At 56.5% G+C, this 24,010-nt stretch overlaps 2 protein-coding genes across 5 annotated transcripts in view; one reads left to right on the top strand and one right to left on the bottom strand.

Annotated features, from left to right (window-relative positions):
• The window catches only part of NUP188 (nucleoporin 188), a 50,919-nt gene extending 48,837 nt beyond the window's left edge, over positions 1-2,082 (top strand). For both annotated transcript variants that reach the window (XM_054584255.1, XM_054584256.1), the window contains exons 39-44: positions 133-207; positions 293-535; positions 664-795; positions 1,054-1,127; positions 1,259-1,388; positions 1,496-2,082. In XM_054584255.1, coding sequence (XP_054440230.1) covers positions 133-207; positions 293-535; positions 664-795; positions 1,054-1,127; positions 1,259-1,388; positions 1,496-1,672 — 831 coding nt within the window. In that variant the 3' untranslated portion in view covers positions 1,673-2,082. The remainder of the gene's footprint in view (positions 1-132; positions 208-292; positions 536-663; positions 796-1,053; positions 1,128-1,258; positions 1,389-1,495) is intronic.
• Positions 2,083-3,074: 992 nt separating this feature from the next.
• Positions 3,075-20,118, bottom strand: SH3GLB2 (SH3 domain containing GRB2 like, endophilin B2). Of its 3 annotated transcripts, XM_054584251.1 has the most exons (12): positions 20,006-20,118; positions 15,370-15,511; positions 14,486-14,614; positions 10,029-10,162; positions 9,685-9,777; positions 7,487-7,549; positions 5,820-5,843; positions 5,221-5,310; positions 4,801-4,901; positions 4,496-4,510; positions 4,148-4,388; positions 3,075-3,835 (listed from the first exon to the last, which is right to left on the bottom strand). In XM_054584251.1, the coding sequence occupies exons 1-12, from the start codon at positions 20,066-20,068 to the stop codon at positions 3,728-3,730; spliced, it is 1,203 nt and encodes a 400-aa protein (XP_054440226.1). In that variant the 5' UTR covers positions 20,069-20,118; the 3' UTR covers positions 3,075-3,727. The 3 variants fall into 3 exon arrangements, with proteins under 3 accessions (XP_054440226.1, XP_054440227.1, XP_054440228.1); XM_054584252.1 differs by lacking the exon at positions 4,496-4,510; XM_054584253.1 differs by lacking the exon at positions 7,487-7,549.
• Between the last annotated feature and the right edge of the window lie 3,892 nt (positions 20,119-24,010).

Below are 24,010 nucleotides of genomic sequence, written 5' to 3'. Positions count from 1 at the left end.
CCTGTTGGCCCAGAGCGTGCAAGTGCTTGGTGAGTCAGGAGCGCAGTGGTCTGTAGAGACCTTTGTGGTTGGTCTAGTCAGATGGCTGGGGCCACTGCCATGAGAAGCCCTCCGTCCTCCTGTTTGCTGCAGGTCAACTTGGGTTACCTGTGCCAGGCCTGCACCTCCCTCCTGCACAGCCGGAAGATGCTGCAGCACTACCTGCAGGTACCTGGGCCTTCCCCACATGGCTGCCGGGAATGCCTCGCCCCAGCACGCCTCTGTGCTCCACCCCTGCTTCTCTCTCCTCCAGAACAAAAATGGGGACGGCGTCCCCTCGGCTGTTGCCCCCCGCGTTCAGCGGCCATCCACAGCTGCCCCTGCTGCCCCTTCCTCCTCTTCCTCCTCCTCCTCTAAGCAGCCCACTGCTGACACAGAGGCTTCGGAGCAGCGAGCCTTACACGTGGTCCAGTATGGCCTCCTCAAGATCCTTAGCAGGACCTTGGCGGCCCTGCGCCACTTCACCCCAGACGTCTGCCAGATCCTGCTGGATCAGGTAACACCACCTGTGCTGCGCCACCAGCCTTCCACAGTGACCTGAAGACTTGGCTGTGCCCTGCTCTCTTCTCGAGAGCTATCTGGGGCCCTAGATGGGCCCTAGAATGCTCTGGTCTTGCCTTGCAGTCCCTGGACCTTGCTGAATACAACTTCCTGTTTGCCCTGAGCTTCACCACTCCCACCTTCGACTCTGAAGTGGCCCCTTCCTTTGGGACCCTTCTGGCCACAGTGAATGTGGCCCTAAACATGCTTGGAGAGGTGAGTTGGGTGCTGACCCCTTCATCCAAGTCGTCCTCCCATTTTACCACTTCTAACCATGACCTTGGCACAATACCCAGCCTTTTGAGCTTGTTCCTCATCGTAAAAGGTGACAGAGCCTGCCTCTGTCAGGGATTACCGTGAGGATTAAATGAGGTGACTGATAAAATTGCTGAGGGCAGGACCTGCCATTGTAGGAAGCTCTCAAAGCTGTCAATGTTACCTGGGTTTGTTTTTAATTCATTTCTCTTCCTCCAGCTGGATAAGAAAAAGGAGCCCCTTACACAGGCTGTGGGGTTGAGCACACAGGCAGAAGGGACCAAAACACTGAAGTAAGAAAGCCCTCCTGGAATTCAGCCTGGGGTTGGGGTAGACATGGGCTGGCTCTTCTTGTAGCTCAGTGGCCCACCTAGCACCTTGCTAGCTTGGCCCCCTGCAACAGTGCCAACCCTGCCTGTCCTAGGTCCCTCCTGATGTTTACCATGGAGAACTGCTTCTACCTGCTCATCTCCCAGGCAATGCGTTACCTTAGGGACCCGGCTGTGCACCCGCGGGATAAACAGCGGATGAAGCAGGAGCTCAGCTCAGAATTGGTATGCAGGGACAGAGGGCCCTGACTGGGGGGTTGGGGCCGGTGGAGGAAAGGCAGCCCGGGGTGGGGCAGGTGCTGGGCCTCATCGGGCTGCTTGTTTTCTCCTAGAGCACGCTGCTCTCCAGCCTCTCGCGCTACTTCCGCAGGGGAGCCCCCAGCTCGCCTGCTGCTGGCATCCTCCTCTCGCCTCAGGGCAAGTCCACCTCTCTCCCTAAGGCCAGCCCGGAGAGTCAAGAGCCACTGATCCAGCTAGTGCAGGCCTTCGTCCGGCACGTGCAAAGATAGGGCAGTGGCGTGCTGCCTGCCTGCCCCTCCACCAGCCTGCACAGCAGCCCAGCGGGCCCACCTGGGACTTAGCAACTCCGGCCGCCCTGCCCTCTCCCCAGAGTAGCCACATCTCCAACCACCTGCACACTGGCATTATTTTTGTAGATCAAGAGGTCAGCAGCAGGGGCAGTGAGCCCCAAGTCTGCTGTGCTCACCCCTTCACCTTCCAAATGTCCCAGAGGTGTGTTCCTTTTCTTCAAGCATTCCCCAGAGCACTTGACCCCGGCCCAGGGGAGACAGGGAAGCCAATGTCATGTGTAGCCGGGAGAGGCTGTATGCACGGGTTTGAAAATCTGTTTTCCATGCTGTTACTGCAGTTTTTTTGGTAATACTGTGGTCTATTTATACAAATATTAAAATACTGTTTATAGACAACTGTGTGATGTGTGTCTTCAAAGCCCAGGAAGGACTAGTGAGGTCTCAGTGCATGGACCAGTTTGACCAGGGTGGAGTGGAGGTTTGGAGGCAGGACGTGTATTGACGGTTGACTCGCTGACATCCCTGCGTTAATTGGGGGGTTGGGGGGGTGCAGTTTGCCATGTGGACACTTGATTTTCCCTTCCATGGCCTGCCCATATCTTGTCCCCCTCCCCATCCCTGAGTTTACCACTCGGTGTAGCCTTTCTTGAGGCTCTGCTCCTTCCTGTTCATAGCTGGGCCCCTGTCCTGCCCTCCCTGGGGCTTCTCAGGGCCTAATCATGGGCTGGGCCTGGCCAACGGGGGTCCAACCTGTAGCCAACACAAAATCGGAAATTTACTCAAAACATTGAGGGTTGTGTTTTTGTGATTACGTGTTGTAATGTATTTAGCGTGTGGCCCAGAGAAGTCCAGAGGTTGGACACCCCTGACTAAAACCTGGCTTGTGGCCCAAATGCACCACTTGAAGTTTCTAGAATCAGACCTTCCTGGGTCGGGGTCCCTGCATGGCTACTTGCCAGTTATGGAACTTTGAGGAGGTGACTTTCTGATCTTCCCTCATCTGTGAGGACAAAGAGAATCCACGTGAATAGCCAAGCCCACCAGACACTGGCAACTGCCTGCCAGCGAGCCTAAACCATCAGCTCAGACAGTTCACTTCACTCTGCCCCTCCATCGGCAAAGCTCCTAGGGATGACTCAACTGTGCAGCATCGCACATGGGAACTGCTCACTCGGGCCCTGGGGGAGACGGAGCGCTGTGCACGGCACTTTATAGAACTTCCCTGTCCCTCTGCCCTAGCGCTTCCGGAGGGTGCCAACAGCCCTGTACAGCGGTCCGCACCGAGGAGGAATGGAGCAAACGTGAGGTCTCAAGGGCCAGCCCCAGGAGGCCCACGACCCCAGAGAGGCACCCAGGCAACCTGCACACCAAGGATGGTTGTTTATTCGTCACTGGCTAGAGAGCAAAGCAGACAGGCAGAGTAAAAAGATCAGTTAAAAAGTGAGTGTGGAGAGGTGCAGGCTGCAGCCGCCCTACTTGGCTTGAGCTCTACGGTACGAGGGGAAGGGTAGCACCGGGGAGAGGCCGCTCGCTGGCCCAGCCCCGCCTCTCTGGCCAGGCTCCCCTCTGCTCCAGTTCAGCCAGTGGCGGCGGCGGCGTCCAGTCCCCGGGGCCTGCCACTGACCTGCCTGCCCTTCCCCCTTTGCTGCTTTTGGCAACTGAAAGGCAGGCGCTCTCTTTGCCGAGGGTGAACCCCAGGGCTTCCTCAGGCCTCTACGCCGACCCCCGCTGGCCAAGGTGCTGGGTGCGGAGACTGCAGCCAGCCCCGCCCTCCTTAGGAGTCAGGAGGGCTGGGTGCTCAGGGGACGCAGGCAGGGTCGGGGCTCCGGAACCAGGTCAGAAGCAGGGCTGGGGAGGGGCTGGGAACAGTCGGCCTCTGAGGCCCCTCACAGCTGGGGACCGGGGCAGGGACAGGACGGGGCTGGTCTCCCCACCCTGAGCAGCCAGGTCACCAACAGACAAGACAAATGGCAGGGCTGCACCCATCCTCTCCTGCCCAGGCCAGAACAAGCAGAGGCCTGGGAGGGGTCCTGCTTAGCTGAGCAGTTCCAAGTAGGTGACAGGGACCTTGCCCTTCTTGTTGCCCCTCTCGCCAATGAGCCAGTCAGGGTCCATGCCGGGCAGGCTGTAGACAGTGATGAGCTGAAGATGGAGGCAGAAAGGCACGGTCACACTCTGGCTGGTGAGGGCAGAACTGGCCCAGCAATAGACGGGGACAGTCATGATCCCACCATGATACTCGGGCACCTGCTCACCAGAGGTGAGCGTTCACCTCCTGCCCTGCCCTTTGGCCCCAGGTAACCCCCTGGCCTCAGTTCTGCCCCCAGGGTCCCTCAGAGACCCTCAGAGACCAGGACAGCAGTGTGGGGTCTGCAGGCCCAATGCACCCAGTTCAGGTCCCGGGGCGAGCCTAAGCCCAGCCCCTCCCGCCACCCTTGTGGCACTGGGACCCACCTCATCAGCCAGCAGGGCCAGCTCACTGCTGTCAGCTGCCTCGTAGTCATAGAGGACCCGGGCCTTGCGGGTTCCGCTGGCAGGCGGCGCCACCTCTTCCAGGCAGAGCGCAGCCTCCCCTGGGGGGGCCAGGCCCGCCACCGAAGGCTCCATGGGCATGGTGGCCGCGGTGGTGGTGGGCGAGGTGCTGCTGAGGGGTGGGGAGGCAGGCTCTGTGGTGCCCACGAAGGTGCCCGGAAATCTGGAGAGTAGGGGGCACATCTCAGCACCCGGGAGGCACATCCAGTCCCATGTGCCCCCAGAACACCCAGAAGGCCCCCCAGAGGCTGGGAGGCCCCAGCTACTTACATGGCTCCCTGGGAGCTGGCAGCATGAAGGGAAAAGTGAAGTGAGGAAAGTGGGAGGCCCCGGGCCCTGTCCCTCATGCCTCCCCCGCACCCTTGAGAAACCGCTCAGGTCCCCAAGACCAGCACCCTCACTGTCATCCAGAGCAGGGTGTGAGGCCCACCAGAGAGGCTCTGGGCAGGGCCTCGGCGGGCAGCCCTCCGACCCGCCCTGTGCGCAGTGGGGCGTTCTGGCTCGGGAGGAGGTTCTTGCCCGAGGGAGGCTGGGCTGCTCATTGGGCCTGGGAGCCAGGGGACCCCAGTGGGCACCTGCCCAGCTGTTTCTGTAGGTCCAGCATGTGGCGGTAGCACTGCGCATAGTAAGTTGTCTGTGACTCGACGAACTCATGGAGGCAGCGGAGGTGGTTCACCTGTGTGGGCGAGAGACCAGTGGTGACCGGCCGGGAGGGGCATCGTGGTGACCGCTCCACTCCCACCCCAGCGCAGCCTTCCGGTGCTTCTGCCACCACTTCCAGCGCCTTGGGGGAGGAGAGAGGTTCCCGCCCTTTGCAGCAGGCTCTCTCAGGACCGCCTCACCCTCCTGTGGGACCACGAGCTCCAGCCCTGCCCTCCCCTCCCCCTCTGCTTCCCAGATCCAGGTTCATTCACGCCTCATTAGGGACAGAGGAGCACGCAGTGGGGACACGAGGTGACAAGAGAGCGGATGGAAGAAGTGGCAACAGGACTCACGTGAGTGCTACTGATTCCCTCCAGCAGGAGACGGGTCACCTCTGCCTGACGGTCAAACTCTGTCTGGGCCACTCGCAGTTCTTGCTCGGACTGGAAGGAGTGGGGTGAGAGTGTGTGACAAGGGCCCCCAGATTCCCTCCTGTCACCCTCTCCTACGCCAAGGCCCGCCCAGGAGGACCTGCTCCTCCCCTCCCTGGCAGGTGTCACTTCCCCGCAGAGGTGCAGACACCTGGGGAGCAGGGGTGCGCTTCCCACCCAACTGCAGACCTAGGGCCCTGCCCCCAGGGGAGCAATAGCCTCACGTGATCCCTGCGGCCCAGTTTCCCAAGAGCAGACAGGGAGATAGACCCTCAGGGGCTGTGCCCAGGCTCCTGGCTGACAGCACCCAACGGGGAAAACCCCACCCGCCACCCCCTCCGGGGGCCCACTGTGGAGGTGGTCTCCCCACAAAAGGGAAGTGACAACCCCCACAGCAGCCCCAGCGGGCCGGGCTGGGGGGCAGGACTATAAATGGACCGGAGCCCTGTGGCAGCAGCTGGGCCCGGCCACCCGCTTCCCACCCCTTCGAGCTTCTTCCGCAGCCCCCCGGCCCCACTCACCTTGTCCACCTCATCATTCCAGAGCTGCAGGGACCACAACAGGGCCGGTGAGCAGGGGTGGGAGGGGGCACCGGTCAGCAGGGGACAGCAGGCAGGGGAGGACAGCTGAACCCCAGCGCCTGTGCCCTGCCCCAGCTCCTCGGGACCCCCAACCTCTCCGCACCCCTTCCCTCCCCCACCCCAACCCAGAGCTGAGGCTGGGCTGAGGCCTGTTGAGAGGCACCTGCAATCACAGTCCAGTCCAACATGCCACATGCAGGGAGGGGGACAGCCAGCTGGAAAGTCCTGCTTGGGTTTCTCCTATTGTGTAAGCCCCCGGGCCCTGACGAGGGTCTCAAGGGAAACGGAGAGTCCCCCAAGCCCACCCTGACACTGGGCTAAGGCTGCTGGGCGAGCAGGCAGGGCTGTGTGACCCTGGGTCAGTCACTGAACCTTCTGTCCTTCAGCCGAGGAAGGCGGCCTTGTGCCTGAGTCACACTGGGGTTCAAGAGCAAAGGAAGAAACGGGGCAGTCGCCACTCTTCAGGACAGTCCTCCTCCCACTTGGCCCCAGAAGCGGGGCGGAAGTGTGATCCAGAGTCGAGAAAAGAAAGACGCCCCCTCCCCGCAGGACTGAGGAGACCCATGTGCCCTCCCCACTGCGGGGATGCTACCCGGAGACGAAGACCTGCCCTGGGGGTAAGGTGTCCCACCACAGTGCTGGCTAGGGAGTCACACCGCGGGAAGCCACCTCCACCGGGACAGAGGCAGGGTGCCCAGCAATAGGAGCCAGTGGACTAAACTGTGGTTGATGCCACTGAGGGATGATGGCCCAGCCACTGAACGACTACACAAGTACACACGGCAACATGCTTGAGACAGACGTGAAGGAGAGCCAGAGGGTCTGTGCAGGACAACGCCACCCGTGGGGGAAATGGAAGGACAGAGAAAAGGCACAGGAAGGCACAGCAGTGGTTGTGACAGGCAAGACTGATGGGATACGTGTGATTGGCCTATTTCCCAAACTGAACAGTAAATGTCAAGTATCTCAGTAACGCTGGAGAAGGAAGAGACACCAAGCCATTCAGAGTTCTGTCCCCGCCCCACCCCTCCGGCCCCCACGCTCAGCTTCAGCCCTTTGCAGGGCCACGCCCTGGTCCCAGACCCCTGGGCCCTGGCACAGGCTGCTCCTTGCCCTCTCCCCGCTCATTCTCAAGGCCTCCTCACTCCTGTGACACCTGGCACGGGTGCTATCAACGCAGCTGGATGACCCACGCCCTCCTCATCACCTGTCTTTAGGGGTCTGTGAATGCGTGGCAGGCCAGGCAATCATGGATGGTGAGTGGGGGTGGGGGACAGAGCCTGCTCTGGGAGGGGGCGGTCAGGGCTGTGCTTGGGGGCATGCAGGCTCAGATCCACTGGAGACGGGGCAGCTGCCAGCCTCAGTTCACCACGCTGCGCAGGGCAGCTGGTCCGGTCTCTACCTTCAGTGTTTTGCAGGGAGAAGGGAGCCCAGCCACACGGTCACAGGGCACAGGGACGGGCAGGCGGGTGGAGCTCCTAGGACCGGCCCTACCAGGTGTGCGGCCCCCCTGCCTCAGACACCTCTGGCTCCTGTTGGTTGTGCAGCAGCCCCCGAGGGATGGGAGGGGTCAGGGAAGCCCAGGGTAGGGGGGTGGGGGCGCTTACCGCGGAGGCGCTGGCCGAGAGAATGTAATTACGAGGTCTAGTCTCCTGAAAGTCAGGCACCGTCTAGTGGGAACAGAGTTCATGGGGGGGAGAGGGGTCATGGTGGGCCAGAGCAGGCTGGGGCCGGGAGGCCGCCCCGGAGCCTCCCACCGAGCAATACCAGGAGGCCCTGGCCCCAGGGACAAGAGACGACAGACAAGTACAGCACAGACCCTCTTCCCACACCCACCGCCTGGAGAGGAGGCGGCTTAGAGACCCGGAGGGTGAAGACAAAGACAAAGTGGGGGGTGGTGGACACGCTGGGGAGGCCAGGAAATGAGATGCCACAAGGAGACAGCCTGTGGCTGCTGTCGCAGCCCCTTGCCCGTGACAGGCTGGATCCAGCCCCTGGCGCAGGGGTCAAAGGCCCACCGCTCCCCGGACCCCAGTCTCACTGAGAAGCGCCAGTCAGACCCAGTCCTCCCAACGAGCCCTGCCCGCCGCAGCTGTCTCCACCCCAGGACCGCTGCACATCTCTCACTCCTGCAGCAGGGACCGAGGCCCCTCCCCCACAACGAAGGTGGACAGATGGATGCATGGATGGACAGAGGGACAGGCTTTCAACATTTGCAAAAAGCTGACTCACAGGCTCCAATGCCTGGCATCCCCCCAGAACAGAGGCTACCCACGGTAGAGGCTCTGACGGGGAGACCAGCTGCTTGCAAAAGGCGCCGGGGACGGGCCCCGGGCCAGACGGGCAAACCAGAAGCAGCACGGCAGGTGGGACAGGTATACTCACATCTCCCTCACACTGAGCCAAGTTACCCAAAGCAGAACGGAAAGGAACAAAAACAAAGAGTTAGTGAGTCCGCAGAGCAGGCAGGAGCAGGCCCTCCCGGGCCCCAGCAGGCGGGGACGCTAGTCCAATGACTGGCAGATGGACACACACAGCCCGCCCTCTGGAAGGTGTGCTGGATGTGAATGTGTTTAGCAGTAGGGATGAGGCAGCAAACTGCTGGGCTGGGGTCCTCTGGGACTCTGTACCTGGGCTGCCCAAGTCCCTGCTCCAGGGTGGGTGTCCTGGACTAACCCGCCGGCCTCAGGCTGCCCAGGCCAACCAGCTGAAGAGGTTGTGCCGCTCCACTGCCCAAGGGAGGGTTCCCCAGGCCTGGCTGATGGAGGGAAACCTTGTTCTGGTCAGGTCATTCCAGGGTGACAGGGAGGTCGTGCTGTCTAGGTGGCTTAGTCAGGTCATCCCACTAGCTCTACGTCATCTACCCGGCCCGAACAAGACTCCAGTGGCTGAGCCCCTGCCTCCAACCTGGACCCCGCACACCCCGATGAGCTGAGACCCCGTCCATGGCTCCTGCTGGCAGCCCAGGCTCCGGGCCCCAGGTGGCTACCCTGGGCGAGGGGGACGCATGGAGGGTTTGGGGCCAGGACTCTCACCAGCAGCTGCCAGGCACCTGGGCTGGGCCTGGCCTCCCTCAGCAGGCACAGGTGTCCTGGCACGTCCTGGAGGGGGATGCGCCCTCGGGGCGTGAGGGGGCCTTCAGGCCCCGCCCCTGCGAGCAGCCTGGCCCGCTGAGCGCAGCTCAGCCTCGGTCCCAGTTCTGCCAGCCCTGGCCTAGCCCTGATCAAACCGCCCCACTCTGCACCCCCAGGCCCATCCAGGCCGAAGAGGCCTCAGTGAGCAGACAGTGAAGGGGGCACCCCTATCCAGGCGACTGGGGCCACTGAAGGGGCCCCTCAGTCATGCTCCTGAGCAAGCAGGCAGCCCAGCTCTGGAGTCCTCACACCGTCGCAGGGGACCTGGGCAAGGGCGCCCTGGGACCAGCGCTGCAGCGGTGGGGGTGGGAGTTAGTAAGGGGGAGCCATGCCCTGGCAGAGCCGGGAACAGAGCCGAGCATCCAGGGAGGGCGGGCAAGGGCACGCGAGAAGCTCCGCTGTGGCTGTCCGGAGAGGCTGCAGGGTGCCCTGGGCCCAGCTCGGGCCACGGCTGGTTGGCCCGCCCCATCAATGTCGGCCCCGGGACCCAGAACTCTGGGCTGTCAGGGTCCCCTTGGGAGCAGGGGCGTCGAGGTGCGACCTGAAGTGGCCAGCCCCTACTAGTACTCCCACCCAGGCCTCTCCAGGCAAAAACAGGGAAGGTCATGCCAACACCAGGTCCCTGCAGCGCCCCCTCTGGCTGGGGGTGGGAGGGCAGCAGGGACACCCACCGTGGCTTTGGCTTCTGCGGCCTTGGCCTTCTTCAGTCGCGCTTTGCAGGCATCCAAGTCTAGACGCCGGTTTTGGAGGAGCCGTCTCTCCTTCTGCAAGCAGGGGACAGGGGACAGTGAGGCGCTGGGCCGCCCTGGGAGACCCTGGGCCCACTGGTCAAGGCAGGGAACGGAGGCCCTGGGAAGGAAGTTTATTCACTCTAAAGGAGCTCAGTCCACAAGAGCCACGGCCGGGGAGGCCCCAGGGAAACTGAGTTCCCAACATAGGGGGAGAGCCACGCTCAGCAGCTCTGAGGACAGGGCCGCCATGGGGATGAGGAGGCCAGGCGGCCCAGGTCCCTCACCGAGATGGTCTTCCAGTCCCCTTCCAGGAAGTTGCGCAGGGGCGTGAGGAAGTTGATGGAGGCCGTGTGGATGAAATCCCGCTCTGCGGCCCCCAGGCGCTTTTCGGCTTCTGCCACCTTGATCAGCGTCTTCCCTGAGGAGGACACAGAGTCGAAGGTGAGAAGGAGGGTCTGGCTAAGGTGGTTCTGATCCCAGGTAGTAGCGGGGGGCGGGGGGCTTGGAAAAAGACGCTGGAGAGGCAAACCCAAGGATGCCAAGTGCAGAGTGGCTGGCCTGGAAACACGGGACACAACCTGGATATCCATCTACCAGGGACTGATGAATAAATGGTGGGATGTTCAAAAAATGGGACATCACACTGCCATTAAAAAGATGGGGGGCGGGGGACTTGTGGAATGACAGAGAAAGAAGCACAAAAAACCCTCTCCCCGAAGAATAAATAAAACTGGAGCCAGTTGTCAAAAACAACCTTTTCTGGGTTCCAGAAATTGACAAAAAGCAAACCACAAATTGAGAAGCATTTATGCTAGAACTATCGGACCCTGGTAAGAACCATACGGAGCCTGTGCCTTCCTTTCCTGGGGGGCGCTCCCACCTCCTCAAACTCTGCGCGGCTGTAACTTGACAGGGAGACAAGCCCTGAGGCTGGCAACTTGGCTGCCGGAGCCCAGAAAAACCCTCGGGTGCTATCGGAAACCACAGCCATCTCAGTGGCAAACAATCAGGAAAGGCCAGCACCCCAGCTAACGTGAAGCTGGAAAGCTGGTTGAAACAAGCAACAGAACTACTAGAAAAGTAACGGCAGACCAGCTGAACGAGATCGTCCCAGTGGGCCCTGGTAAAACCCCCGGCTGGAGTCCGGGAAGGCCATGCACGCACGCAGCTCACTCAGCAGAGCCTGGAGGGAACCCCCGCTGTCTACTCATCCTTGGCTGAGCAGGGCGCTCTGCACACCCACCAACTGAACGGTGGGCAGACGTGTAAACTGCTCTGAATGCGTTCCCCAGCCCACTGGGAAATGCATCTGTAAAGCCTTAACGGTGCCCTGGTAGGCCCGACCTCCGACCAGTCACTGGCTGACCATTACTGACGTGTGCTGACCGAGGAGCAACCCGCAGGAGGCTAGGCATAAAAAAAGAGGCAGAGACATCTGCCGCTGCGAAGTGCGGGGGACACAGGCTCTATACAATGAGTTCAGGCAAATCTCTCCACAAACAACAACAAGAACAACCCCGTGGGAGATCAGAATCCAGAGCTGCTACATATGTAAAATGTCCAGATTCAACAAAATATTAGGAAGCATGCAAGGAGACAGTTAAGTAGTGTCAATACACAGGGGGGGAAAAAATCAATAGACACCGTCTTCAAGGAGGCCCCTATGTGAGACTTAGCAGACAAAGACGACTATGCAGCTATTACAAATATTATAAAGAAAACGACGGAGACCCTGGCCAGATAGCTCAGTTGGTTAAGAGTGTCCCTGATATGCCAAGGTTGCAGGTTCAATCCCAGGTCAGGGCACATACAAGAATCAACCAATGAATGCATAAAAAAGTGGAAAACAAATTGATGTCTCTCTCTAGTCAATTAAAAAAAAAGAAAAGAAATAAAGAACACCATTAAAGGTAATTATGTAGATAACTATAAAAGACAATATAATTTTTCTGATTTCTTAACTGATTTAAAAGACAATTGCATAAAACAATAATTGTAAAATTGCATTATTGGGCTTATAAGATATGAAGAGGTAACATGTATGCAATAACAGCACAAAGGAAGAGGGAGGGAATGGAGTTATATTGGAGCAAAGTTTCTATACTTTACTCATGTTAACAGTATTACTCTGAAGCATATTGCCGTAAGTTAAAATGCAAATTGTAATTCATGTTGTAAAACCACTAAGAAAAAAATTTTAAGTTTAAAAAAAAAGCAACAAAAAAAATTTAAGTTAAAAGAAAGTAACAAAAAATGTTACATTAGAAAATATCTATTTAACACAAAAGAAGGCAGTAACGGAGGAACAGATTAAAAATGACCTGAGACATAAATAATAACAAAATTGCATATGTAAGTCCAACCACATCAACATTAAATGTAAAAAAGGATTAAATACTCCAATCAAAAGGCAAAGACTGTCAGACTGGATTTTTAATAAAGATCCAAATATATGTTGTATATAAGAGACACACTTTGTTTATGTCTTTGAACTTCAAAGACATAAAAGGGCTGAAAATGGTATACCATGCAAACAGTAACCACGGAGAAAAAGAGTGGCTATACTACTATCAGATAAAATGGACTTGAAGACAAAAAACAAAACAAAACAAGAAAAACATTACTCGAGACAAAGAGCAGTGTGTTATAAAAATGAATCAATTCATCAGGAAAATGCCTAATATAAACATACAGATCTCACAAAAGAGCTCCAAAATATAGGAAGCAAACACTGACAAATTGACAGAAACAGACAGCTGAATAGAAACAGGTGGAGACCCCAATACTTTAACTAACTGACAGGACAACAAGACGAAATCAGCAAGGATTCGGAAAACTTGAACAGCACTATCAACCAATTTGTCCTCACTGACACCTCTACAACACTGTACTCAACAACAACATACAATATTCTCAGGTGACCACGAAACATTTTCCAGGACAAACCATATTGTAGGCCATAAACAAGTCTTAGTAAGTTTAAAAGGGAGACCTCCAGTCAAGATGGAGGCATAGGTAAACACGGCTCGCCTCCTCGCACAATCACATCAAAATAACAACTAAACTATAGAACAACCATCACTCAGAACTGTCAGAAATCAAGTTGAATGGAAGTCTGACAACTATGGAACTAAAGAAACCACATCCATCCAGGCTGGTAGTAGGGGGAGATGCGGAATGGGCTGGTCCCACACCCACATGTGGTGGATAAAAATTCAGGAGGGACATCTCGGGAGCGAGGACTTCCAGCCCCACACCAGGTCCCCCAGTGCACGGTTCCAGTGCCCGGAATATAAGTCCCCATAACTTCTGGCTGCAAAAACCAGCAGGGACTTAGTGAATGAAAGAAACTGCTGAAGCTCCAAGCAGTTCCTCTTAAAGAAATGGCACGCGAACTTCCTCAGATTCACTCCCTGAGCTCCAGCACTCAGAGAGCAGCCTGAATAAGTTTAAAAGGATTAAAATCATACACAGTATGTTCTCTGACCAAAGTGTAATTAAATTAGAAATCAACAATAGAAGGAAACCTAGAAAATCCACAATTATCTGGAAATTTAATTCCACCCTGCTGGTGAAAATGTAAAATCACCCAGCCACTTTGTAAGAGTTTGGTAATTTCTTAAAAACTTAAATTTACCATATGACCCAGCAATTCCATTTCCAGGTATGTATCTGGGACACATGAAAACATACGTCCTCACAAAGGTTTGTATGCAAGTGTTTATAGGGAAATAACTGGGAAATAACCCAAAAAGTCTATTAAACGGTGAACAGATAAAGAAAATGTGGTATATTCATATACTGAAATACTATTCAGCAATAAAAAGAAATGAAATCCTAAAATAAGCTGTAACAGGAATGAACCTCAAAGACATTAGGCTAAGTGAAGAAGCCAGATACAAAAAAACGATATATTGCATGATTCCATTTATATGAAATAATGAGCCCAAGCAAATTGATAGCCACAAGGCACATCAGTGGTTCGCTGGGGCTGGGAGCTGAGAACGGCTGTAAACAGACACCAGGGATTGTTTTGCGAATGATGAAAATGCTCTCTAAATTGGATTGGGGGATGTATGTACAACTCTCAATTTACTAAAAATCATTGAACCCCACATTCAAAACAGGTGCATTTTATGGTATATAAATGACACCTCACTAAAACTTTTTACAAATTAAAGAACAAAACAGAGGTGGCTCTGTAAGTGCTGCTGGGAACAGGTGTCTGTACCGCAACGCCAAGTTTAAAAGTCAGTTGCAGCCCGGCTGGTGAGGCTCAGTGGATCAAGCGCCGGCCTGAGAACCAAAGGGTCACTGGTTCGATTCTCAGGCAGGGCACATGCCTGAGCTGCGGGCCAGGTCCCCAGTGTGGGGCACATGAGAGGTAACCACACGTTGATGTTTCTCTCCCTCCCCCTCTTTCTCCCTCCCTTCCCCTCTGTCTAAAAATAAAGAAAGAAAACAAAAGCTTTAAAAAAAATTTTTTTTAAAAACCAGTTGCAGAGCAGACACACCATGATCCCATCGCAAAGTGCTCACGAACCAAACTGGTTAAGAGAGACCTCACTTTTTACTCTATTTTCATCCCCACTGTTTGAGGTTTGTACAATTAGAGTGAATAATTCAGGTATAATCTGTGTAATTAAAAAGAAGAGAGAAGGGAGCGGGGAGGGAGGGGAACTAGAGAGAGAGGGACGGGCCGCCGCTGCCCACCGCCCAGCAGCTGTGGGGCCTGGCTCACCATAGGGAGTGGTGGGTCCCAGCTCACTGGCCGCCTCTGCCATGTACTGAGCCAGCAGCTCCCCGTTGGTGACCCTGGAGGGCACCTTCCTGTCCAGCTTCTCATACAGGAACTCCTCCACGCGGGCACCTGCGGGGAGACGGACGCCTAGTCACAGGGCTCTCGGGTCCAACCCGAGGGTGAAAGCCACGCTGACAGAAACAGACCCAGAGCAGGGTCTGCCTGCTGCAGCCTGGAGACTCCCAGAATATTCTCTTGCTGATGTCCTCTCCTATGAGACTGGCCCTCGACCTCGTGGAATCCTTCACTGTAGAGAGGGGGAGGCCTCAGCTCGGAGACACAAAGAGCCTGCCCCAGGTCCCACGGCTGGCGGTGACGGCCAGTAGTCAAGGCCTGCCACGTCTCCATCACACTATGGATTTCCAGAGCACGGCACGGCACGCGACCGAACCACCCGGGGCCTGCACACGGCGGGCTGGCGGGCAGCCGGCATCTCCGCCCAGCAGCCCTGCACCCAGGCTCTCTGCAGTTTGCCTCAGCCTGCGCCGCGCCCGGCGTGCCTCTGGGCAAGCCCTCTCTCATCTCGGGCCCCACCGCCCCGTCAGGTGACCCTGCTGGCATCCTTCCTGCCTCTCCTCCCCAGTGCGTTTCAGTTTCCGGGCATTTCTTCAAGTCCTCTGCGCAAAATTTAGCATTTCCACTGCCCCTGAGAGCCCATCTTAGAGCCCAGCACTGACTCCTGGTTTCTTAAACTGGGATCCCTCCCCCACAGCAGCCATAAGCCCCCAAAGTCTCAATCAGCTCTCACCCACCGACCAGTCCCACCTGCAAGCCTCAGCCACCAGCCTCCAGCCCTCGCCCCAGGACCAGCCCAGTCCACTCACTGGGGTTGGGCTGCAGAAGCACCTCCGTCTGCCTCAGGATTTTCTCCGTCCAGTTCTTGGTGCTGTCCGCCCGGGCCAGAAGGTTCTCAAAGTGGGCATCGAGCTCAGTCTTCTCGGCCTGGCCGAATTTCTCCTCTGTGAACTGGGTGGGAAGGAGGGTCCCGGGGGTAAGGGCTCAGTGGGAAGAAGGGAATACTGCCCCTGCCCTGCCTGCCCACCTACCCTTCCCTGCCAGCTGGAACCCAGGTCCCAAGGTCAGGAAAAGTGCTCTGTAACCCTGTTCAAGTTAGTACCCTGCTTTGGGCTTCAGTTTGCTCTTTTGTGAAATGAGGTGGTTGGACCAGAGTTTGGGGATAATGGCTTCTTTCGAAAACCCAATTGTAGCTACAAATCCCTTCCCTGCCAAAAGCACATTTGTACGAAATCTGGCATACAGCCCTGGCTTGTGTGGCTCAGTTGGTTGGACCATCATCCTATAGACCAAAAGGTTGCGGGTTCGATTCTCAGTCAGGGCACCTACCCAGGCTGCGGGTTTGATCCCCAGCGAGGGAGCATGTGAGAAGGCAACCGATCGATGTTTCTCTCTCACATCGATGTTTCTCTCGCTTTTCCCCCCACCCTTCCTCTCTCTCTAAAGGCAATGAAAAATGTCCTTGGGTAAGGATTTTTAAAAGTTTTTTTAAAAAAATCTGGTATACAACTTAGAGGGGTAAGAAACCCTTGGGAACCCACTGCAAAGGGTCCTCTGCGCCTGACTCCGCAGGAAGGAACTTGGTACAAAGCACTCACGGAATAAACAGGGCACAAAGTAATTTCTGGGGTTATCAGGAGGCCGGGGAGCGGGGGGACGGGGCTGGCTGTCAGGGGAGGGAGTGGTTTCAGAACCAGAGGGACCTGATTCAAGTCTCAGTTCTGCTACTGATGAGCCGTGTGACCTTGGGCAAGTGGCTTTGCCTCTCTGAGCACCAGTCTCCTGAGCTGAAAAATGAGGATAGTAAGTAACAGCACCCCCTTCGCAGGTTGTGAGCACGGGAGAAGGAAGATGTGGCTGAGACACACAGGCCAGAGTCTGGCAGGGCGTCGGTGTTCAACGGAAGGTGCCGCCACTGCTGTTAGGAGCTGATGGGAGGAGAGACGGCTGGGGAGCAAGGACTGCGTGGGAGGAGGACCAATGGCTGGGCTCCGGTCACCCGGGGTGGTGGACGGGGAACGCTGCCAGCCCATCAGAGCCAGCTCAGAGCACACGCAGGGCCCAGAGGGCTCGGCAGCCCCACGCCAGGGCCAGGCAGGGACCAGGGTCCCCCATGAGAGCTGTTGGTGGGCCACCGGGGAACAACCAGAAACCAGCTCAGGTCCCGGCCCCTCTGCTCTACAAGGGCCCTCGGACAAATGCCTCTAGTCTTCCAAACAGGGACGCAAAGCCCTTGTCCAGACAGGCAAAGAGCCTGCTCAACGTCAAGGCCAAACAGCAAAAGGGTGAACATCACAGGAACAGGACCGGTAATAACAGCAGATACAGCTGACCGTCTCTGCGGCCAAGCCCTCTGCTAAGGGCTTCACCCTGGTGACCCATTCATAACTCCGAGGGCCCTTTGAGGCAGGTCGGGTCAAGCTTCCCATTTCACAGATGATGCCGCCGTAGGCCGAGCACAGGGCAGACTGTGCTGGAGTCCGGGTCCGGGCGGCCCGGAGGGCCTTCCCAGACCATTTAGCAAAATAAATTATCCAGAGACCAAGGACAGCTCCAGCTGAAGAGGCCGGGAGGCAGCCACCAATAGCCCTGCAGCTAATCAGGCTGGCGTGGCCATCAATTATGCAACAGAGCTTGGGTTTCTCCCCGCAGGGCCGGGGCCACGGTCACAGCCTGAGCTCCCCACCAGGGGCCGGCTGCTCCTGGCCTCCTCCGACCTCCCCAACTCCCCATCCTCCTCACCTTCGCCAAGCTAAGGCCTCCCACAGCCAGGCCCTGAACGGGCCTACCTCGCCTGGCCCTTTGAGGCCGTGGCATTAGCCCCATTTTCCAGATGAGGAAACCGAGGCTCAGAGAGGCACCCCGGTGGGCCTTGGTTTCCCACCTGGAGAACGGGGATAACAGGACCTAACTCAGAATGTTTGGAGGGCGCTAAGCTCTGGGGCCGGCACGCAGTACAGGTCTGAGGAACGTCAGCGGGGGCCGCCATTGTCATCGGTAAAAGGCCTCCTCCCTCAAGTCCCTCCTTGCTCTCAGGAGCCACCTGGGGACCTCCTTACCCCAACGGTGCCAGTCACCTGGGTCTAGGTGACACACAAATGCCTTGCCAAAGCTAACAGCAGCCCTGCCCACCGAGCTCCGTGGCCACCTGTCCCTCATACCGCGTGTCCACCCAGGGTCAAAGTCCTTCCAGGCTTTCCCAGCTTCTGGGGCATCCATGCCACGTCCACTGCTGCCTGGCTCCGATGACGACGAGGCCATGCCTCCCTGACTTTTATTATTATTACTCCTACCACAGCTCTCACTATTATTATAGTTACGACTAATAGTGTTAGTACTATCACTTCCACAGCCCCCTCCTGCCCCCACTGGCATCTTGCCCGGGTATGCCTCAGGGTTTCCTGCCCCAGAGCCTTTAGCCGGGCTGTTCCCACCACCTGCGCCGACTTCATAAGCCCCTTCTGACTTCAAGCATAGTTCGGGCACTAGGAAGCCATCCTAAGATTACCCATTCTCTCCCCAAGAGCGCAGACCTGTTCCCTACCAGAGGGAGTGGGGTGAGGCTCTTAAAGGAATCCCTAGTACGTGGAAGGGCTGAGCGCTGACCCAGCATGGAGGAGCTGCCCATGCGTTGAGACTAGGACACCCCCTCCCATCCCTCCCGGCCGACGCCTATCTCGGGGCAGATGGGTCTCTGGCAGGCCCCCTGAATGTCCTGCCCTGCTCACTTCTGATTTCAGGCCCCTCTCTCCTCTGACCTGTCACCCCTGCCCCATCCCTGCCAAGGGGAAGAGCCTGGTGCTTTAGAAGCTGAGGCCTGCAGGCCAAGGCTGCTGCTTGCAACACGACAGCAGCAGGGGGTGGGCGTGCAGAGCCAGAGAAAGCCTCTATTTATAAAGCTCCCAGCTCCCTCCTCCACCCTGGAGGCTGGGGCCTCGGAGCTGGCTCCCACTTCGACAGGGGCAGCCCCCGGGCCTGCCCCCGCCGGGAGAAGCAAGGCCACAGGGCCCAAGCCTCCACAGGTCCTGTCCAGGTCAGGTGCCGGGGCCCCACGGGAGCAGGAAACCAGATCAGTTTCTTCCCAGATGTGTGAGATAACACAGTTGCTATACCAACACTGGGGAGGATTCCGTGCCTTTCAGATGCCCTGGGCTGTCCCAGGGGTTCTGGGGGCCCAGCATCCTCACCAGGGCTGGAGTTACCCACAGGGCTTGGAACACCAAGCAGCAAATCCTCATCGGGACACTGTGCTTTCTAGTAAACACGGCCACATGGGCCTCCCGGTGACTGCCTGGGGCTGGGCTCCTCCAGAAAACAAACATGGGAAGGACAAATACCGGACCTACCTGTTCCCAGGGCACTGGGAGGACAGAAAGCGCCGGGGCTGGGGTTGGGGGCAGACTGGTGTACACGGGATTTGGGGGAGTGACTTGCCTAAGGTCACATGCTGCACAAGTTCAGTATAAACCACAGTAACACCAATGGTGAGCTTGCCTGCACAGAGCACACACATGCCAAGTGCCAGGAAGCCCTCACATCCACCCTGGGAGGGAGGAATTGCGATGCCCATTTTTCAGACTGAGAAACTGACACCCAGGGAGGTAGCGCCCCTTCCTCAGCATCACAACCGGGAGCATCCACGCCCATAGCTGACCCTAGGTCTTCACCATTATATTCAGCTGCCTCAGTTTCTTTCTCTGCCTCCCAGCGGAAGGCTTGTTCCAGTCACAGCATTTATGGCCTGGACAGCTTCCCAAGGTACCCAGCCAGACCCCAACCCTCTCCCCATCCCCCATGCCCGGGGAAATAAGAGGAAACAGGCCTCTCAGGGAGCAGAAAGGAAATTATCCCAGCCCTCTGGCTTCCGGACTGCCTATCCAAGCGTGTAAAAGGGACCTGTGGGAATCCTCGTACTAGCCCATTGCACAAGGGCAGAGACTGAGGCACAGAGAAGGGGTCGCAGGGGATGCATGAGAACTCGAGCCTGGATCTCAGGCCTCCCAAGGCCTGCGGGGAGCCAGAGTCACTGCTGGACAAGGGCAGGGAGGCAGGCACCGCTTGGTGCCTTCTCCTCTCCTCTCCTCAGCGGAGCCCCCACCGGCCCCTGGGCCGGCGCCAGGGCAGCGGGGTAACCCGGCCGGTCGAAATGACTAACACTGATACTTCTCTCTCAGGCAACTGGGCCGAGGCCCGGCTCCGTCCCCGGACCCGCGCCACGCCTAGGGTGCGGCCAGTGTGGCCGGCCGCCTGAGCTCTTTCTCTCTCTTGGGCATTGCAGGAGTAGGGTACACGGAGGGCTAAGGTGTCTGCGCAGCGGGGAAGGAGGCAGCTGCCTCCAGGGACTTCTCCTGCGCGCCCCGGGATCTGCTGCAGGGGTGCTCCGGGCCCGCCCCACATCCGGGACCCGGGAACCGGGCGCGCGGGGCCCAGGGCGCACGGCCTCACCTGCACTGCCCGAGTGAAGAAGATGCCCGCGTCCGATGCCAGCTTCTTCATGTTGAAGTCCATGGCGCACCGCACGGCCCGCCGCGCCCGGCCCCAGCGCAGCCAGGCGCCCCCCGCCCGCCCCGGCTGGCCCGCACCCCGCCCACCTGCTGCCGGTGCGCCCGCCCTCCGCTAGCCCTCCTACCCGCAGCCGCCGCAGCCGAGCCAGCCGGAGCGCGCAGGGCGGGACGCGGGGTGCGGGGGTGGAGCCTTCCTGACGGGGCGGGGCAGGGCGGGGCGAGGCGGGGCGGGGCGGCCGGCCGGGCTTGCGCTGCTGGCTGCTGCCCCTTGCAGCCTTCTTACGCCGCCTAGCGGGCTTCTCTCGCTTCTTCGACTCTTGGCTCCTCACCCATTGGTGCCTCTTCATCTCTCTTTGTCCATTTGCAACCCCTCGGCCCCTTGGCTCTCGGTCTCCCTACTTCTCCACCTCCTTGCACCGCTCACTGCCTCCATCACCACCTTGAACTCTCTCCAGCACCCTTTCCTCTTCTACCCTTGACCTTGGTGACAGTAAGAGCAACTGAGCCAGGGGACAGGCTGGCTGGGGACCACCACTGGACAAAGGCTATTTGTCCCCCAACCCTTTAGGTCCCCAAAGTTCGGGGAGGGTGTACAGAGGGGTTACAGGAAGGAAGAGAAGAGAAGAGAAGAGAAGAGAAGAGAAGAGAAGAGAAGAGAAGAGAAGAGAAGAGAAGAGAAGAGAAGAGAAGAGAAGGGGGGCGCTTTCATTCTGTCCAGGTGGAGGAGGGAGTGGAGAATGGACATGCGCTGACCTTGAACCTAGCTCCTCACAATCCCAGCCGGGCCAGGGGATGGTCTACCAGTACGTGCCTGTTCTGGTGAGGCTTGAGAAGGGGCTAATGACCTGTCTCCACCTCTCCGTGCTCTCAACCTGTAGGATTCATCTTTTTAAACTTGTGGAGAGTGTGTTCCTGAACTGGTACCCTGTCCTCTCTGATTCTGTCCCCTGGATGCCTGGCTTTATTTCCCTACACTTACCCCAGTTCCCCATCATCTACCCCAGTCTGTCTGTGCACGGTGAGCCTTGAGTCACCTACTGGTGTGTTGATAACACAGACCCCTGTCGCACTCCCAGCCCTGGTTCTTTCAGGATGGGTGGGGCCCAGGCAGGTGGAGTTTTGAAAAGCTTCCAGGCCATTTAAATGTGCACTCCAGGTTCAAAACCACTGATCTGAATTATTATCTGTGTGGAGCCATCATCGACTTCCTGTCTCATACGCACTTGCAGATCATCAGTATATGTTTCTTTGTACATTTCTGTGTTCACTATGTGTTTCTACTCATCTGTATTGGTCATTGACTGACTTACCAGCATCTGCCTCTATAGTTGACCATATCATTTATTTAGCCAGCATCGAGCCATACTGTTGACAGGAGAGACCTGGTTCTTCTTGCTGACGCATGTAAAGAATTCCAGATCAGCAAATCTATTAGCGTGCAATCAAGGTTTATTAGTGATCCGTTTCCATGTGAGGGAACGGACCCAGCTAAGGTGAGGGGGCTGAAAGGCACAGGTTCAGGGCAAAGCAGGGAAAGGGAGGGTGGCTGAGAGGCTGACAAGGCTGGGATGGCAAGTCCCAGGTGGCCAAATGCCAGGTGGCCTGAGGCTGGGTGGCCAGAGAGCCAAGAGACGGAGTCCTTTGTTCTGAGGACCTACATAGCTGGCGGAAGGGGGATGAAAAAGTTACATACCAATTGTCAGGTAAAGATGGTACCAGCTTTCCCTGGGTGATGTGACTACCCAAACACAGGTATGTGTGGGGGTCTGTTAGCCTGAATCTTTATCTTGCTCCAGACCCCCTTTGTTCATCTTGTTGTAAAACACATACGTGACAGGAGGCAGTTACTTTTGCCTCCTGTCACGTCCCAATTGGGGCAGTTACCCAAAGTTATTTGTGGGTTCTTTCTGTAAGCATTAGGAGCTCCCTCGTAAAAACAGATTTGGTCAATTGCCCGAGATGGGCAATTGACCAAAGTTGTTTTATGAGCTTCTTTGGGCACTGTGTACCCTGGCCTGGGAATGAAAGCACAGATTCAAAGGCTTTCGTTCCTAGATAGTGGAAACGCTACATAGAATTTCAAGGACCTCCCCCTCCTGTGCTAGCACAGCGTTTCCTGTGATGTTGGAGCACCTGGTAATATTATCGGACCAGGCTCAGGACTGCTGAGTTGAGTGGGTGAGGCATGTCTCCCTCCTCCTTGCCTTGGCTTGCTGTTCCTTCTGCCTCAGTGCTAAAAGGCATTTCATGGCAACCAGGAGGCTAGATGCTGGCCAGTAAGAGCAGCACACTCTCAGAGTTCTTCTTATGCTATCTCCTGCCTCAATATCATCTTTCAACAGGCATTTATCCATATACTTACATATTCATTCACGCAATAACTCACACTGAGCACTGTTAAAGAAAAAAGTATTCATGATACTTGTTAAAGATGGTAAAGAAGACCATTCAGGAGAGACTTGCACAGTGAGGGTTTGCAACAGGAGAGATAGATCAGGCTCGACTCCAAATACAAGAAGGTCAAATGGAGATTTATAGCCAAAGAGCAGGGTGTGTGCGGGCAGCGAATGGAAGATGACTAAGAGAAAGCATCAAGGCTAGCGGGAATCTTACTGAAGGCAGGCCAGGGTGATAAGATGTGGAGGGTGGAGAAGGTGGAACTCCATCAAGTATGGATGATCAGATACCAAGGGTGGGAGGATTTTTGCTAAACTGACTCAGCAGGATTCTTGCTGGAACGTTTCTACAAGGATGGAGATGGAAGGCCAAGGCTGAGCCTTGTTGAGCAGTGGGCTCACAGGAGCTGACTCAGGTTTGGTCAAGGACAAAGTATTTTTTAGCACCTATTATGTGCCAGGCACTGTTCTAGACAACAGGGATGCAGCAGTGAACAAAACGGTGCCCCTCTCCTCTTGGGCAAACAAAGTTGTAACACGTCAGGGGCCACGTCCTAGGAAGAAAAACACAATAAAGGGGAGAGAGTGAGAGAGCAGGCGCTGATTATTGCTGGTCTTATAGCTGCCCCCGCCTAACTGTTTCACTTATTCTTCTAGCTCTCCACCTGACGGTTGCCGTTTTTCTAACAGCAATGGCCAAAGTGTCCTGAGCCCATGCCAGGCCCAGCACTAAGAACTTTTAAGTGAATAATCACCTAAGATTCTCATACCAGCTCAGGAACCATCATCCGCCTCATTTTAGGGGCAAGGATGATGACGTTTGGAGAAGTTGAGTGATTTGCCCAAGGTCACAGGGAAGGAAGTGGTGGATTTCAGCCCAGAACCCAGGCAGCCTGGGGGTGTAGCCTGCTCTCCTTTGCTCTGGCTCCCTCTTCCTTGGCTCATTGGCTGCTGTTCTCTCTGCCACCTTGAATCAAAGATGCCAGATTCCCTCTTGCCTCTGGGGCATATCCCATGCTGTTTCTGGAACTCCTTCCCCCCCTTCCTGTCCAGTTAATTCCTGCTTATTCTTCAGGTCTCCCTTTGGATGTCCATTTCTTTAGCGAGCCTCTCAACGCAGCATGAAGGGGGACTACCAAGGGATCCCCGTATCCCTTGGTGTTCCCCACATTCCTGAGTTTCCCCTATTCGAGCAATATTACACAAGATTATATTTAAGTATCTTAATTACATGTATCTTGTCCACTGCTGAGCTCTCATGTCCAGCCAAAAGACTGGCACACAGAAAAGAAATATTAGTTGTTGAATGAAAGAATGTGCCCTTACTGATAATTACAGTTTAAAAACTTAGATGTGCCCAGCTCTTCACAGTTATAAAAGGGCTGCCACACAGTTTTCTTCCAAGCCCCACCCAAGCCCTGTGACTCGGGCAAGGCAGGAATTCCGCTGCCATTTTTACAGAGGAGTAAACTGAGTGAACTCCGGAAAGATGAAGTGGTACAACTTGATTCCTGAGTGGTACAACTCAGGTCGGCCTGATTCCAAACCGA

Source organism: Pteronotus mesoamericanus, unplaced genomic scaffold, assembly GCF_021234165.1.
Source record: "Pteronotus mesoamericanus isolate MK-2021 breed Mesoamerican mustached bat unplaced genomic scaffold, CSHL_Meso_final contig_78, whole genome shotgun sequence".
Lineage (NCBI taxonomy): Eukaryota > Metazoa > Chordata > Mammalia > Chiroptera > Mormoopidae > Pteronotus > Pteronotus mesoamericanus.
Note: the sequence above shows the minus strand (reverse complement) of the source record. Positions and strands in the feature narration are given on the sequence as shown.

What these genes read in the sequence shown, in the direction of transcription:
- SH3GLB2 (XM_054584251.1), bottom strand. Translation starts at nt 20,068, where the DNA reads ATGGACTTCAACATGAAGAAGCTGGCATCGGACGCGGGCATCTTCTTC. An exon ending in GCTTCTGCAGCCCAACCCCA is followed by an intron (nt 14,615 to 15,369) that starts GTGAGTGGACTG and finishes GTCTCCCCGCAG; the next exon opens with GTGCCCGCGTGGAGGAGTTC. An exon ending in GGAATGATGAGGTGGACAAG is followed by an intron (nt 5,311 to 5,819) that starts GTGAGTGGGGCC and finishes CACTCCTTCCAG; the next exon opens with TCCGAGCAAGAACTGCGAGT.